Here is a 15,152-nt window from a genome sequence, read left to right on the forward strand (position 1 = left end):
TACAGTCCAAAGAGCTTTATTGAACAAATAAATTAATAAGTTTCTCAAGTGAGTTAATTTTCTCTCAGCAGACACAATTCTTTGTTTCAAAGATCAAATTGAGGTGTGCAATAAATCATCACTGTCATTATCAACCAGCAGCTACTTCAACAGTAATCGGAAGACTTCCATTTAGCGTATCGTTTATTGCTTTTAAATGAGTTTCACTTGGACAGTTAAAGGGCAACGAGCTGGAATGTCGAATGGCAGCAAGTCTTTGATCATTGATTGATGGTGGACTTCTCGACAACAGAGTGACACACGTGCAGATTGAGTCATGCATAGATAGCATTCAGTCAGTTGACAATCACTCATATTCCTAAACTAGCGCCCCCTAGTGGCCTCAGAGGTAGTTGTGTGGAAGCCATTCTTCTTCCAGGTGGCATGCTTATGTAAAGACACATATGCCTGCACACTTGTCCATGCCTCCAACTTAAAATCCAACATATATATTAGGGTGTCCTGTTATAGAGCAGATGATACATAAATATACAAGATATCAGAAGATTTCAAAGGCTTCAGCCTTACAAACCATTCAAATGAGTGGGGCAGGGGAGAAGGTGATATCGTAAGGAAGCACTGATTTTTATCAAAGTAAAGAGTAAAGAAAGGCACAGGTTATCTCGCTTCATGTTAGGAATTTAACTTATTTTTTTCTAATACTGAGGCCCTCATTAGTTACAACATGCAATATTAAACTCACATACATCTGTACAAAACGTGACATTTCTTGTAACATTTACCCAATCTACCATAATAATGCCTCTAGTAAGGAAGGTACCTCTAATTAGCTCAATAATGTTTCTTAGTGGGACAAAAGTGAAACTGCAACTGCTACAGAGAAATATAGGCGCAGAAAGTACATTCACTGTTCAAAACGTCCAGGCTTGGTTTGAATGGAAATGTAGTACCTGAGTCAATTTTTGTTGACAGGACCAAATAACCAAATACCAAATACCATGTAGTGACCTAGTTTTTCTTTTATAAAAGCTGGCAGCATTTAAAATGAGGACGTTCATTTTAACAATAGAAACCTGGAAGACATCATTGCCTCACTAAACATTTGGCCAGGTCAGCCTTGCAAATGAGAGCTTGATCTCAACTGGCCATTTCTGGTTAAATAAAGGTTCATTGGGCTGACTTGATATTATGCTACATGGATATCCAACAAATATGAATATTGACCTAACTCCTAAGTTAATCATGAAAAACATAGAAATGTATTGTATATTTGATTAAGTCTAACACAGTTACACTGATTACAATAAAATATATAACAAACCCTTGTACTTCTTCAGTGTCAAAGGTGTTCAAGAAAAGGAGTTGTATGGCTGTTTGTAATCTCCAGTTATACCCACAAACATAAATGAACCAGAGCAGCAGCAGCAGCAGTAAATTAAACAGGCCTGACGTCAGTAACAGCTTCAGAGTGGACCATTTCTTAAGACACGTGCATTTACGAAGACTTCATGCTCTACCAGAACGTCTCACAAGTTTTTCATTATTCAAACCCGCACCACTCAGACCAGAGAAGTTTCAAAGTCACTTCCAAGGTCAAGAAAAGGTCATGGAGGTTAGTATTGTCGACTGAACCAGCTGGTGAAGTAGACCTGAGGCTGCATTTGAGGAGCTAACTATATGAAATGAAAGCAGACTTTGTATTTGAGGAACATGCATGTCTGAGGTGGGCTGCAAGACACAGAGGTTTAGAAGACATTTTTAAAACACTGAAAGATGTAAAGACATTGCCAAGAATGTTTTTGTTTTTTTTAAGATATAGAGGATTAATTAAGCATTGACAAAGATTATAATAAAAACAATTGTTTTTTTTTTTTGCATTAGGGCTTGTTAAAAAAGTAAATGATACAGTTAGCCACATCAACACATTCCTTTGGCTCTGTTTCTGTGTAAAATATGAATTTGCTGCCCCTGTTTGGCTGTAGAGGAGCCGCAGAGGTGGAGCACTTTGGCAAGGTCCCACAGAGATCCTGCTTCTTCATTATTATTAGGTGATTTTGTTCAAGATATTACTACATTCATCACAGTATTAAAGTTTTGATGCCATTCAAATAAGTGACTGGCAAAAATACTGAAGAAAAAAATAACACTGTCATAGCACTCTCAGGAGTCCGTAGATTTAAGCAGCCGAAAAAGCAGTGATAAAAGACATAGATTCTCTAAACATTTACAAAAGGATACAGTCTAGTTATCTACAGTTGAATCTGGACATAGGCGTAGCGTGATGAGGAGTGAGTGAGGAGTCAGTAGTGTCATGTCTCCTTGTGTGCGTTTGTCCCCGGGAGAGGCATATGCAGTGAGCTTTGGCTGAGGCTCCATCTAGTGGCCTCTGATGGAAACACATTTCACCTGAAGATGATCAGGTGAAGATGAAGACGAGCCCAGAAGCACCATTCACTGCTGAGTGTTGTAAATGAAGATCAGACAGTAACTTCTTTGCATCCTGTCTGTATGTGTTCAGCCCCGACAGACTCTGTGTGACCTGTCATTCCAGGTTGCCGCTCTCCGACTGGGATATGTTGAGGGTGTTGGCAGAGGGGAACAGGTCTTTTTGGTCTGTGGGGCTGTGGTAGTCCGAGGTTAGGTCCGGGTCAAGCAGTGAGGACAAGGTGAAGTTGGAGGAGCCTTTCTTCAGGCACTGGGAATAGAAGTTCAGCAGAGCGTCCAGTTTGTTCTCTATGGACTGCACCTGATAAACAAGTAGAAACACAATGCAATGTTAATCATATCTGTAAATGTACTGCCCATAGATTGTTTTAACAGAAGCATGTACCTGTTTTTCTACTTTCACTACACGTCCCATCATGCTCAGGTCATCCAGGGTGTCCAGTTCTGGAGGTGTCTTCTCTCCCTTTTCAGAACGAGCCTTTTTGTCTGTTGACACAGCCCCGCGTCCTATTATCTGATCCACCCTTTTCAAAGCAAAACACCATATATTATAGTGAATGTATAGTTGCAATATACTGTAGGTCTTATATCGTGAAGATACCGTGTTTGCAGGCTTTTGATGCGCCCAAGCATGTCTAGGTGTCCAGCTGAATATTGTTCTATGACGTCCTTTACATCATATGGTCGCAGCGTCTCCTTAAACTTCCTCTTGGCCACCAGAAACTTTAAAATCCTAAACATAAAACAGATTCACACTGATGTTGAACCTCTGTCATTGTCTTTATGTGGTGCCTATCCAAATGTACTGTAAACCTTTTGAAAAATGCAACGCAAAGACAGCTATCAAATGCTGTATAGGCCACACCAAATATAACTAGATTAATTACAGTCGGCGTGACCTTATCAGTGACAAACAGCCCCATAATGAGGCTGCCTGCACCCGCATAGTAAACCAAGCGGATATATTGTTATGTTGAAAACATCTTCAGAAGACATCTGCTTATCGCAATAACTTGCTGTTTCAGCAATTAGCACAAAGTCACAGCTCTAAGAACAGACCACTCCAGTCTGCTCTTCTTTTACCTGGAACAGGACGCCAAACCATTCAGGAACCACTAAAGCGTCCTTGTTGCACAGATAATATTATTAACCAGACACCACTTTGGGGGAGCTGTTTGCCTTGTGCCAGGGTTTTGAATAGGACGGGCCTTTCAATTGCCTTATCATCACTGGGGGCATGGAAAGCTCATATATGCTGGCTTTGCAGAAGGGGTTGAATCTCCTAAACATAAGTGAAACATAACATGCTCACTCAAGCCGTCATCTGGCCCCTGTGATGGATTGCACCGCAAGTGAGGCAGGGAGTGAGGAGCAGGTCTACAGCGGTGGGAGGGCAGTTTTGTTCACCAGGAAATCCTATTTTTCACACCCAGATGCCTAAGTCCACTATAATACTCTGAGATGCCTTTAAGAGAGAAATGGTTTGAAGAAAATAAATCACATCAAAGGTCTAAAAGTGGATGACTGCAAACATTTACAAGAGGCCCTAAAGTGAAATGTAAGAAGTGACATAAGTGCATACGTGGACCGGGCAGTGACATGGGGTCACTCACTGAAATAACTAGCGTAACCTTTGATGAGGTCAGCGGCACTCGCATTAGTGGCAGTTGGTAACAAAGAGGGCAGGTGCTCAGAGGACAAGAAGAAGAGGAGCGCGAGGCAGAGGAGGGGTGATGGTCCACAGCTGGTGATGCCGGAGAAGCAGTCAGCGCACACTCCCCCCTCTTGCGGCACTGTTTCTTGATGACTCGCTGGCTATTTTTGCAGCCACTCTTTTCTTATTTTGCAGGTAGATGCAGTTTTTTTATGCCAGGGTGGGTCTCAGGTGTGGGTAAAAGAAAGAATTGGGGAAACAGGAGAGCTGGGACTTTTGATTTAGAGCCTCCAAGGGTTTCGCTTAAAATGCTGACTCTCTTTTCAGTCGATAAAACGTTTTTCATAATCTGTAGTTAGATGTGGGGGTGCCGCTTTAAAACTTCAACAGTCAATGAGGCTCCCTAAAAGACATAATCCTTCCCAAATATATGGCAGGTGAGATACAAAAGCAATGATTGGACGGACAGGACGTGTCATATGTTCCCAAAATGCTCGCAAAGCTGGGTTGGATATTTCTGCAATTCAGCAAAAGTACAATCCTTATAGTCTCCAATAGCACAGGTTTCATGTGCATGCACAACTTTTAAAAATGACTGTTATGCTGACACGTTTCCTAGGTGGGCTGAGCGGGTGAGCCACTTCAGGGACAAGTCAGAGTATAACCCAAATTAATTGTGCTGCTTCTTGAGCAAAATATAGCACACAAGTTAGAAGCATTAACCCAATCAGGGAAATGTACAACGTTAACACAAAAAATATTACAGCTGAGAAGCCAAAACAAAATGGCATGATGAGTGAGGATCAAATCGCATAAATACCAAGAATACTCACTCTTTAACAAAGTGTATGCTTCAGCATAGGCTGCTAAAACTGTGGTTTATGCGGTATTGGATTTGCACACAAAAACATTAAGAAAGGCTCATATATCTGGCCTTGTGTCTTTATTCTCAAAACAAAGCATTCCAACGATCCAAATGTATCTCTGTAAAGTGAAGCCTCAGCACTAAGGCTTGGTGCAAAATTCCACTTTAACAAACATCAATCATGACGCTGTGCATGAGTATCTGTGTGCGTGTGCGAGTCCACGGAGCACCTGCTGTTTACACACCTGCACTATCTATAGGAAGTCCCTCCCTCCAGTGTCTGCAGCACAGAGCAGCCGAGGTCACTGCCATGTGCTGAGTCAAGTGCAGCCACGATGAAGTATCAAATATGCCCTGTCACATGCCCTGTCATTGATCCAGGGATCAAACAATTCATACTCAGGCTCTCTCACTAAAATGTGGCAAATGACGCTCATAAAGCTTTTCTGTTAAAACATTTGCATGTATTTGAGCTGCAGTAAATCAAACTGGATTGAAACTAGACACAATGCTTTCTAGGTATTAAAACAAGAAAATGTTTTTTAATTTATGTTTAGCATCATATTTTCTGCTTCCCTAATGTAATGATATCAATTATCCACACATGTGAGCCCCATAAAGCACCTACAGCGTCACTGCAGCGTGAAACATGCTGCTCAGCCGGATAAAGGGCTCTAGAGACAGCCGTGGCCCCAATACCAGATGTTTGTTGGTAATTGTAGTTTTTTTCTGCCTTCATCAGTGAAAAACTCTCTGTAGGTTAGAATATGTAATATTTACAATGCATGAAATTTGATAATGTGCATACAAATGTATTTAACAATACAAACATTTGTGGTAGTACTCAAAGGTTACTGGAAAAAAAGAATATTGTTTGTGAAGGTGTGTGGCCCTTACCTATGAAACACTAAAGATAAGCTGCACCGTGTTCACTATGTTGAGGTTTGAGGTCTGCAGTAGTATATAGAAAATGATAGTAGCAGCTGGTTCAAATCCTATTTATCGAATAGGTACCAGTTTGTTCATATAAACTAGAGCTCCTCATCTTGTTCTAAAGTAACCTACTGTGTGCTGCAGTGTTCAGTACTCGGTCCAATTCTTTATATGCTGCCGTTAGGTCACATGATCAGAAAGCATGGCATTAACTTCCACTGCTCTGCAGATGACAATCAGCTGTATTTATCAATGAATCAGACCAATCAAGTAGACAGACTTAGTGCTTGAGTGAAGGATACAAAAACCTGGATGACACTTAATTATCTTCTTCTTAACCCTGAATAGGCCGAGGTCATTGTAACAGACCATAAATGTCTGTAACATGTCCATAAAACTCTTTATCCGAGTAGATACCGGTAGTCACACTGGGCAAAGTCTCCAGTTCTACTGTAAGAAACTTTGGAGTCTTATTTTACTGAGAATTATTGTTCACCACATATAAATCAAGCCTGTAATTAGGCCAACTTCAATCTGCGTAATATAGCTCAAATCTGTAAAAAAATTGCCTTAAAGCAATGCTGATAAACGTTTTCATGCATTTGTTACATTTAGATTAGACTCCTATAACTTCCTGTACACAGCATGTCCTAAAAGCTCCATAAAAAGCTTTCAACTCAGCAGCAATATTACAAACAGGAACTAAAAGAAGAGAGCACATTACGCCTGTGCTGGAGTCTCTTCACTGGCTCGATGTCAAGTTTAGAATCAAATTAAAAATTCTTACCCTGGTGTTACAAAGCCATAATTGAGATGACCCCATCCTACCTCAAAGATGCTAGTGTACCATATCATCCAAACAGATTTTCCTAAAGAGTTTTGTGTTTTTTCCTTGCCAATTTCATATTAACATTGTTTTATTTGCTTTTCACTGTCGCCCTTCAAGGCAACAGTTGTTTGGATTTTGGGGCTTTACAAAAATAAATTGAATTTAATCTGTGTGCATAGTAATCCAGAATATATTAGATAAACCATTAAATTAATTATTTGCTACAGACAATATCCCATAATGACAACCTGAAAGAGGGTTGCTAGAATCATTTGCAAATGTACTAATGCACTCACTAGAATTCACTTTGTTTGCCATGACACTCAGAATTGAGGTTAGGTGCTGCCCAGTGGTCGAGTGGTTAAGACACAGCACACATATGCCAGGCTCGAGGTACAGCTGGCCGCAGTGTCGTGAGTTTGAATCCCAACTCCGACTATCTCTAATAAAGCCTACGGGCCACAAAAATCTTCAAATAAATTTGAGCTCAGGTATATCCCTTTGCCGCTGTTTTAAGCCAAACAGCACCGACTTGAGAAAAGAAAATCAAATGAAACGCTTTGATATGTTGACGGAAGAAAGAAACTTGGAGAAATCTTGGAGAAACAAGACTTTTATAGGTACTTACAAAGCAACAATTATTATAACCCTTTGACTAACATATTTATTAAGGCAGAACTTTCAAGGGGATTCATATCTAAAGTATATAAATGCATTAATGACCTGGACATCCAATCTACTAAATATATTAAAATGAAATGGGGAAAAAAGGGAGTGATTTTGTTTTGACAGACAAGGAATGCCTGTTTTTGACACCACCTTCCCACTCAATCTAAGAACTATGTATTTGACAACATAAATGGATACCTTTGGAACATACATTCTGGCAGCTGGGAGAAAGAACTGCAACGACAATAAAGGACTGGACCGACACCATAACTGATTAACCCCCAACCCTACGGAAAATGGAAAATTCTTATTTTCGTTTGTCTCTTGTCCTATCCTGTCTGCTTTTGCTTGTTTTGTGTTTTTTAATTTTGAAAAAATAAAAATATTTTAGAGGTAAATAATGAATTCAATCTATTTTGAAATAAGGCTGTAATAGAGCAAAATGTGGAAAAAGCACTGTGAATACATTCCGGATGCACTGTAGATGGATTAACATTTCCATTGACCAATATAGAGCAGAGGCTGGTGCTGTACAATGATACTATGATCTATATGAAGTGTGTACTACACCACACACAGAGGTGGTCTCTCACAAGGTTGCAGTAAACTGACCATGGAACGGATCAGTTACAGAGTCCATCAGTCAGAAAAAAGTGTTAAAGTAGAATGAAGATAGCAGAACAAGTCCAGGAAAACCATCAGCAGCAGCAGCTTGAGCTAACATCTGTTTGTGTGAGGTAGTCGCAGGTGCTGCAACTGCGACTATAGATATACTTTACATTCAAACATGAGCACACCACAGACTGTGAAGAATGCAGGGAATGCATGTTAGTGACATAATCTATGAGGAGATACAAACAAATCTAAAAGCTGTAAAATGGTAATGCTGCATACCAGGTAAATGATTCACTGTGGACCTCACCTGACCGCTCGTATGAGAGTCTTCACTGCAGGGATTACTTCATCCATGGCCACGTCACAATATGCCTTGTCCTCCACATTGTCCTCACCGATCCCCTCCACTGTCACATGAAGAGGTCAGAGTCACAGATACTACAAAAACACGTCAATAATGTGATATGTGAGAGTACCATCAGCAGGGGGGCGAGGCTTGAGCCGTAGTGATGTGCGAAATCGGGTGCGGTCATTGAAGCTCCAGCTTTTCTGGACCTTCCCAGGACTAGTGGCCTCTGGGACGTTCTCCTGACTGGGCGAGTGCCGCACCCCCGAGCTTGGTGGCAGTGGGGACGCTTTATTACGAAGAGCCTGAGATGATCGTGAATTGTTCATCCTGATACGATCACGGAAACCCATTTTCCCACTAATGGGAAGAACAAAACATCATCAAGTTTTATTTCAAAATGTTTTCATCTTAATCTATTTTATATGTGCACAGTCAAATCACATTGAAATAGGCGTTAAACTTTTGGATCAGGAAAGCAGTAGAAGGACAAAGCAGATCATGTGTTAGTTAAAGTAAAGTTAGAGGACTCAACAACAGAACAGGGACAACAGACAACTGTTTTGGGAGGAAGCTAAACCACAAAGCAAAGTTTTAATCTAATGTATCTATATCACTGTCACTGATTCAGCACAGTCAACGTGAAACCTGATTCAAGAGGTGCAGCAGTGCTGGCATGGCAGAATAAGTCCCATCAAACATCATAAAAAACAAGTTAAATCTCTTCAGTGAAAAAACAACACCAACATTATACTAAATAGGCCACAATAACCGACAGAATCCAAATGTTGCAGCTCACACTCCTGACACCGCTCCCTCTCCAGAGCCACTCACATGTAATGCTCGGTCAAGGATCCATAGGCAATGCAAATGTCATGCACCACAGAGCAATTCTAGACTAGGCCGTACACTCCACATATTTACAATGATATACTCGTTGTGCGTGGGTTATAGCAAGCCATTTAAATGAAAATTTAAATTTAAATTTTAAGCAATAAAGTGCATTTCACCGGGGCGAGCTAAAATGCTTTTGGTACAGGCTACAGGAACTCAGAATGAAAGAGGTGCATGCGGCAACGGTTCCTGTCAGCGACAGGAAATCATGCACTTATAGCCCTTTAGCATCAATGTCATTTCAAGAATGAACAAAATTAACATGTACAAGCTTAACACAAAAATAATATAGTAAAAAGCAAGTTCGTAAAAAAAGAACCTAAAAACTAAAAAAAAAAAAAAAAGCCAAATGCTTCTTTTTTTTTTACATACAGTCTCTATAAACCATCTCATATTTGGTTTATTTTGACAAAAATAAAAGGCAGGTTCCAATGCCAAGAAACAAACCATGATGGTAACATGTCACATGGGCAGTTGTGGTGTGGACCAGAGTTTAGCATCTACTATACCATTAGTATTTTACAATAAAGTACTTGTTTGTGAATGTAATAAAAGTTTTATTGATTTACTGGTTCAAATGGTAATACAGACAGCTGCCTCTCTGGTCCACTAAATGTTGTTTGAATCAGGCAGGATAAGGAAAATGCATGTTAAAAGGGCAGACATCAGTCTGAGCGTGCCCCGTGCACAGGCTTGTTGCCGTGGATACCTCTGCTTGCGGCCAGTGTGTATCCGGAAGAGACCTCGCTTTTTAGAAAGAAGTTGACTGAGGAGACACACAAGGCAGAGGGAGAAAGGGTGAGGGGGAAACTATGGGGAGGAGGGGGATGAGTCCTGGGACACTGAGTGAGAGTTGATCCCGTTACACCAAGGATGAACACAAAGTACTGAAGAACAGGGTGGGGGCATCTCTATAGTCCAAATAGCCCTGGTCTTTGTATGCAACAGGAACAACAGGAAGCTGCTGCTTTGGATTATGGAGACCGTTTGGAGTGAGGACTGGTCATGCAGAGGTGATCGCTCCACCTGAGTATATTCATCAAGAGCAGCCTGTCTCAAAGCCGCACGTTTTGAGTACAAAACAACAACAACTTCCATGGCTTCCATGCAAACATGATTCACTGTTCACTTTCAGCAATGTACAGTAATTCATCCTAACGGTAAAAAACAAGCAACATCTTATGACGGGAAGCACAAACCTGCACGGATCATCTGCCTTCCTGAGAACACATGGAGGGTGAAGGATGGATGGCATGGTGTAATGACAACAAAGGAAAAGACAGAAGAGGACATTATAAAGACAGGAGGGTGAGTGACGGAAGCAGGTAAGATGAAACAAGCTGATGGGTCAGTTCTGTTAGACACTTCCACACAGACAGTACCAGATGAACTCTGTATCTGCTGTTTAGAGTTTGGTTCACATAAACGTTAAGATGAATGTCAGAGGCAGCAGGTTTCATACCTGTCCCCCGAAAGATAGGGAGAGCTGTAGGGCCGTAGCCCAGACAGCAGAGTGTGGTGGGAGTTGTGAAGAACCTTCTTGTTGTTACGCTGCCGCTGAAGATGACTGAACAGTAGCGTCAGTTCTCTGACACCCACATGCACAAATAAATCAGAACAAAAACAACACAAATGAACATAAAGAAAAATATGAAAAAACAAAAAGGTCACATAAATGGTCTAAACACAGAAGAAGAGGAACACAAGAGGGGCACCGAATCCAAGTAACAGTTTTGACTCTCGTGTTGCTCTCCTTTTGAGAAATGAAAATGTGAAATAAATAACGCAATATGCATGTGGAAAAAAATATTGAAAAAATAAAAATAAAACATTTAACCAAATCTACTCTGCACCAACTTACAATTAAAGCACCATCCAACCATCTCAAAACAAATGCTCACTGTGTGTTTGGTAAGTAATAGTCACAAAGCTTCTGAAACTTGAGACGAATGATGAACCAGAGAAATGCAATACCTACCTGAACGAGGGTAACATGCTGTCATAGAAGTACCATGTAGCTGTTAGATATGAGTGCTTGGCATCTGTGGAGTAGAGTCGCCACGCCGCCTAAAGCAGAACACAAAGTCAAATGATGTGGACAGTTTGATAATAGTGTATGACACGTTGGTCTACTACTCTACTCATGTGGCAAACTACCTGTATAAGGTTTGCAGCGGGCATCCTCCGTTTCTCAAAGTGCTTCTGACGGTGCTGCTCTTGGACTTTCAGAGCAAAACCTGACCCTAGAATCCCCTGAAGGTGAAAGGTCACAAGTTTAAAACTGACCAAGAAACAATGTATTTTAAAATATATTTTTGGATGAAGAGAGCATTACAGCGGGCAGGGCGAAGAAGGAGACCCCCAGTAGAGCAAAGCCCGCTGCTAGGAGGCGTCCCTGCCATGTCCGCGGGGTCTTGTCACCGTAGCCAATAGTGGTCAGTGTAATCTACAAACATGCATTCAGCGCATGATAATCATTGTGCAGTTTTAAACTTTAAATTTTAAATTTTTGACAGTTGCTGATCGAACATTTGAAAGGTAAATGCAGAGTAATATATTGAGCCTGTCATGTGAAAGCTACAGTACTCACAGTCCCCCACCAGAGGGAGTCTGCATAGGTGTTGAAGTCTGAGTTATTGTCTTTCTCTGCCAAGTAGACCAGGAACGAGGCAAAGATCAGGACCAGGAATCCTATGTACCAGGCCGTTATTAACTCCTGAGAGGAGGGAGACACAATACAAGGAAGCCATCAATCACAGGTGTCAACAGCGGCAGCATCTTTGCCATCATAATCCCTGCTTTGGTAACTGCTTTGCTATCATCATTACTGGCTTATCATCATTTTTAACTTGCACTTTGCTTTGGCTGCAGACTTGGACAGGCTTCAATTCATCATCATTGCTTCTGTCCAAGTACGTTCTCAAAGCGACGGGTGTCAGCTGTTGAGGTCAGCAAATTAGGAAAACTAATGAAGCTATGAGCTGCACATCATATCAATTACCACCAAAGTAATCAGCACATTAAGCCAATGTTAGGCCAATGCAGGCCAATTACAATATAGCGTAACCATAGCTCCATGTGTGAAGCCAAATTCCCGATATCTAAATCTTGTGGCAGAGCTCATGAGAGTTCGGTGCCGCACATGACAGTTTGTTCCCACCTTGCTGTGAGCATACACCACTGAGCCCAGTAGTTTCCAGGTGCCTCCTCGCCTGTCCATACGAACCATACGCAAGATCTGCAGGAAGCGCATACTCCGCAATGCTGAGGTGGCGAAGATGTTACCCTGTGTCCCCGCCGCTATCACTGCCAATGACGCCACAAATACAATAAAATCTGGAAAAGAAGAAAGAGTACAGTAGAAAGCACTTATGTGAAGACTTATATTCCTCGGTGAACTGACCAATGACACAGAAGGGCTTCCTGGCAAATCTTAGACGACCCTGCCATCCTCTGTATCTGCAGCAGCAGCCGGCCGCCCAGATCCTAATAAAGTACTCCAAACCAAATACCACGATCATCACAAACTCCTGCAACACAACACACCCGTTACAAAAGAACAGTTAATGACACTTACAGACAGGAAAGTGTTACAGACTTGTAAAAGAGTAAGTAATTTTTACCCCAGATAGTGTAAACGCAGCTCTTGTGTGACAAAATCAGACCGCTGACCGCAAACTCAGAAGAAACAGTCTGATATGCTGCTATGTGTGCATGTGCATCACAGTTAAAATTAACGGCCTCATGTTTCAGGGTTGGAAAATCAGGTACCCCAGCTTTAATATGCTTATCATAGGATCTTTATTTTTATATTTACTTCAAGCTAAATCAGAGTTTCTGGATTAACAAAAAATATGTCTTTTGCCTATTTGCTTTACGGGACAGGAGAAAGTAGTGGTATGAATAAAGGGGTTGAAGCGTTGAAGAGATAGGATTTGATCTCAAATGCTCACGGAGCAATCACCTTGTGCTTTCTTCCCGCAAGTTACATAGAAATGCGTTCCTTTTTCATCAAGAGCAGCATATGGAAACATAGACATAGAGTGTTTACTTTTGCCACCATCATTATTATTTTTATCTTTATTTATTTTTTATTATATCTTTTTAATATTCCGTATTAATAATATAAGAGGTTTTTGTGTATAAGTGTTTTGTTTTTAAGAGCTTTTCTATTAGAGTGTTTTTTTAAAGCTTTCTATAAGTTATCTGTTCTTTTACTTCTGTACCTATTTGCGTTGCAACACCGAAATTTCCCCATTGTGTGGACATATAAAGGTTTATCTTAGCTTATCTTATCTTAGACAAAGCGGAGGGCCATAGGAGAATTTTTTAATTTACACTAAAAAGTACAGTTTATGGTCACTTGTGCCAATTCACTGAGCCTGAGGGCAATCAAAAATGTATCCAGGCTGGTTTGGACACCCCTGTTTTAAAATGTCCTATGACCTTTTTAAAATGTGCATATAAAATCATATACTTTACCTGTACGCTTTATTAGACAGAGCAGTGCAGTGTGAAATAGGGATGAGGTGCTGCCCGGTGACGAGAGTTTGAATCCCGACTCCGACAGTTTACCGCATGTCCTCCCTTCTCTCTCATCCCCCTTTCACACTCAGCTGTCCTGTCAAATAAAACTCACGGGCCAAAAAAATCCTTCAAAGAAAGAAATAGGGATGATACTGAGGACAGAAATGCAGCAAATTGTCAATGCTGCAGCTTGATCACATATGCATGCATGCTATCCCGCGACCACTGGGCGGAACCCAATAATAATATTCTTAATCAACTTAAATAATATAATCAATGACAGTATTCCCTCCCTCTCGCTGTTTATCTTAAGATGGCCTGGACAAAAGAGTCATTATGGCCAGTTTAAGTTTAAGTAACATCCGCTAAGAGGCTGAAAGCTCTTGCTATTGGTCAGGGATTGATTGAAGTGTGAAATAGGTTTTTACATGAATGAGATTCTCAGGTTAAGACAGAGCATCCAGAGTCCAAAACCTTTCCCTAAAGCAGCTGGTGTACAGGAAGGAGGGGAGGGTAGTATTATGGGATGGCTTTTGGATTAGAAGATCGTGTCTATGATTTCTTGCACTGTCAACAACACCTGAATCCTGCATCCTGCTTACATTGCTGTCTCCAACCTCCAACAAAATAACCCAAACACACCATTAAGTGCATCTAAAAGGCCTTGTTTATGCTGAGGAAGAAGTCTTACAAGGATGAAGAGACCCTGGTTGGCCATTTTCTGATGGTCAGGGATGGTTGAGAAGACAGACAGCACCAAGCAGCTGAACACCAGCAGGAAACTGTAAAGAAAAACACCACAGGTCAATAAGCACGCCAGAATGAAAGAAATTGGTAATCGCTTACATTTAGCTCAAAACAAAAGGACTTAGAGAAACATTTTTAATACGCTTTGTGCACATTTCGAGTGATTAGCTTAGAGAGGCACATTTACAAAAAGGAAAGAATTGGTGATCCGTAACACTACACAAGCAAAGAAACATAATACAATCAAGCAACAAATCTATTGTTTTGCTCATGGTGGGGGGAAAATTATATATTATTCTAAGACAGTGTGTGAATGGATAAGAATAACATGTAATTACGACTGAAAACAGGACACATCTGTCTGTATAATTGTATTTCTATGTCAAGGTTTTGTAAGAAGACGAAGTTCAATCCCAGTCACCATACTATTTCCATGCTATAACTGTTCTGTAGAGCAGCCTAATAACTTGTCTTATTCTGTTGTATCTTGCTTATCTCATTCCTTTTCATCCTCGGGTTCTTACATGCAACAGAGACTGAAGTGCTGACGCTTATGCCCACAACAATGGGCATTGCACGAGAAACTCGCTTTCATTCATTGGGTCATTTTAGACTAACAGTTTAACAT

General features: G+C 40.8%; 1 protein-coding gene across 4 annotated transcripts in view; it reads right to left on the reverse strand.

Moving 5' to 3' along the window:
• LOC140361702 (potassium voltage-gated channel subfamily KQT member 4) overlaps positions 1–15,152 on the reverse strand; it is a 36,725-nt gene continuing 21,573 nt past the window's right edge. Inside the window, exons 2-15 of one of the 4 annotated variants that reach the window (XM_072447486.1) lie at positions 14,469–14,559; positions 12,654–12,780; positions 12,411–12,586; positions 11,841–11,966; positions 11,586–11,696; positions 11,408–11,503; positions 11,229–11,317; positions 10,713–10,838; positions 10,450–10,470; positions 8,487–8,716; positions 8,318–8,417; positions 3,047–3,178; positions 2,831–2,969; positions 1–2,746 (exon numbers count right to left, since the gene is read on the reverse strand). In XM_072447486.1, coding sequence (XP_072303587.1) covers positions 2,543–2,746; positions 2,831–2,969; positions 3,047–3,178; positions 8,318–8,417; positions 8,487–8,716; positions 10,450–10,470; positions 10,713–10,838; positions 11,229–11,317; positions 11,408–11,503; positions 11,586–11,696; positions 11,841–11,966; positions 12,411–12,586; positions 12,654–12,780; positions 14,469–14,559 — 1,768 coding nt within the window. In that variant the 3' untranslated portion in view covers positions 1–2,542. Of the gene's footprint in view, positions 2,747–2,830; positions 2,970–3,046; positions 3,179–8,317; positions 8,418–8,486; positions 8,717–9,959; positions 10,017–10,449; positions 10,471–10,712; positions 10,839–11,228; positions 11,318–11,407; positions 11,504–11,585; positions 11,697–11,840; positions 11,967–12,410; positions 12,587–12,653; positions 12,781–14,468; positions 14,560–15,152 lie in introns of all 4 variants that reach the window. The other 3 variants (XM_072447488.1, XM_072447487.1, XM_072447489.1) reach the window with 3 other exon arrangements.

This window comes from Eucyclogobius newberryi, unplaced genomic scaffold (assembly GCF_026437365.1).
Source record: "Eucyclogobius newberryi isolate DKJ021-1_F unplaced genomic scaffold, fEucNew1.0.hap1 SCAF_16, whole genome shotgun sequence".
In the NCBI taxonomy this organism is placed as follows: Eukaryota; Metazoa; Chordata; class Actinopteri; order Gobiiformes; family Gobiidae; genus Eucyclogobius; species Eucyclogobius newberryi.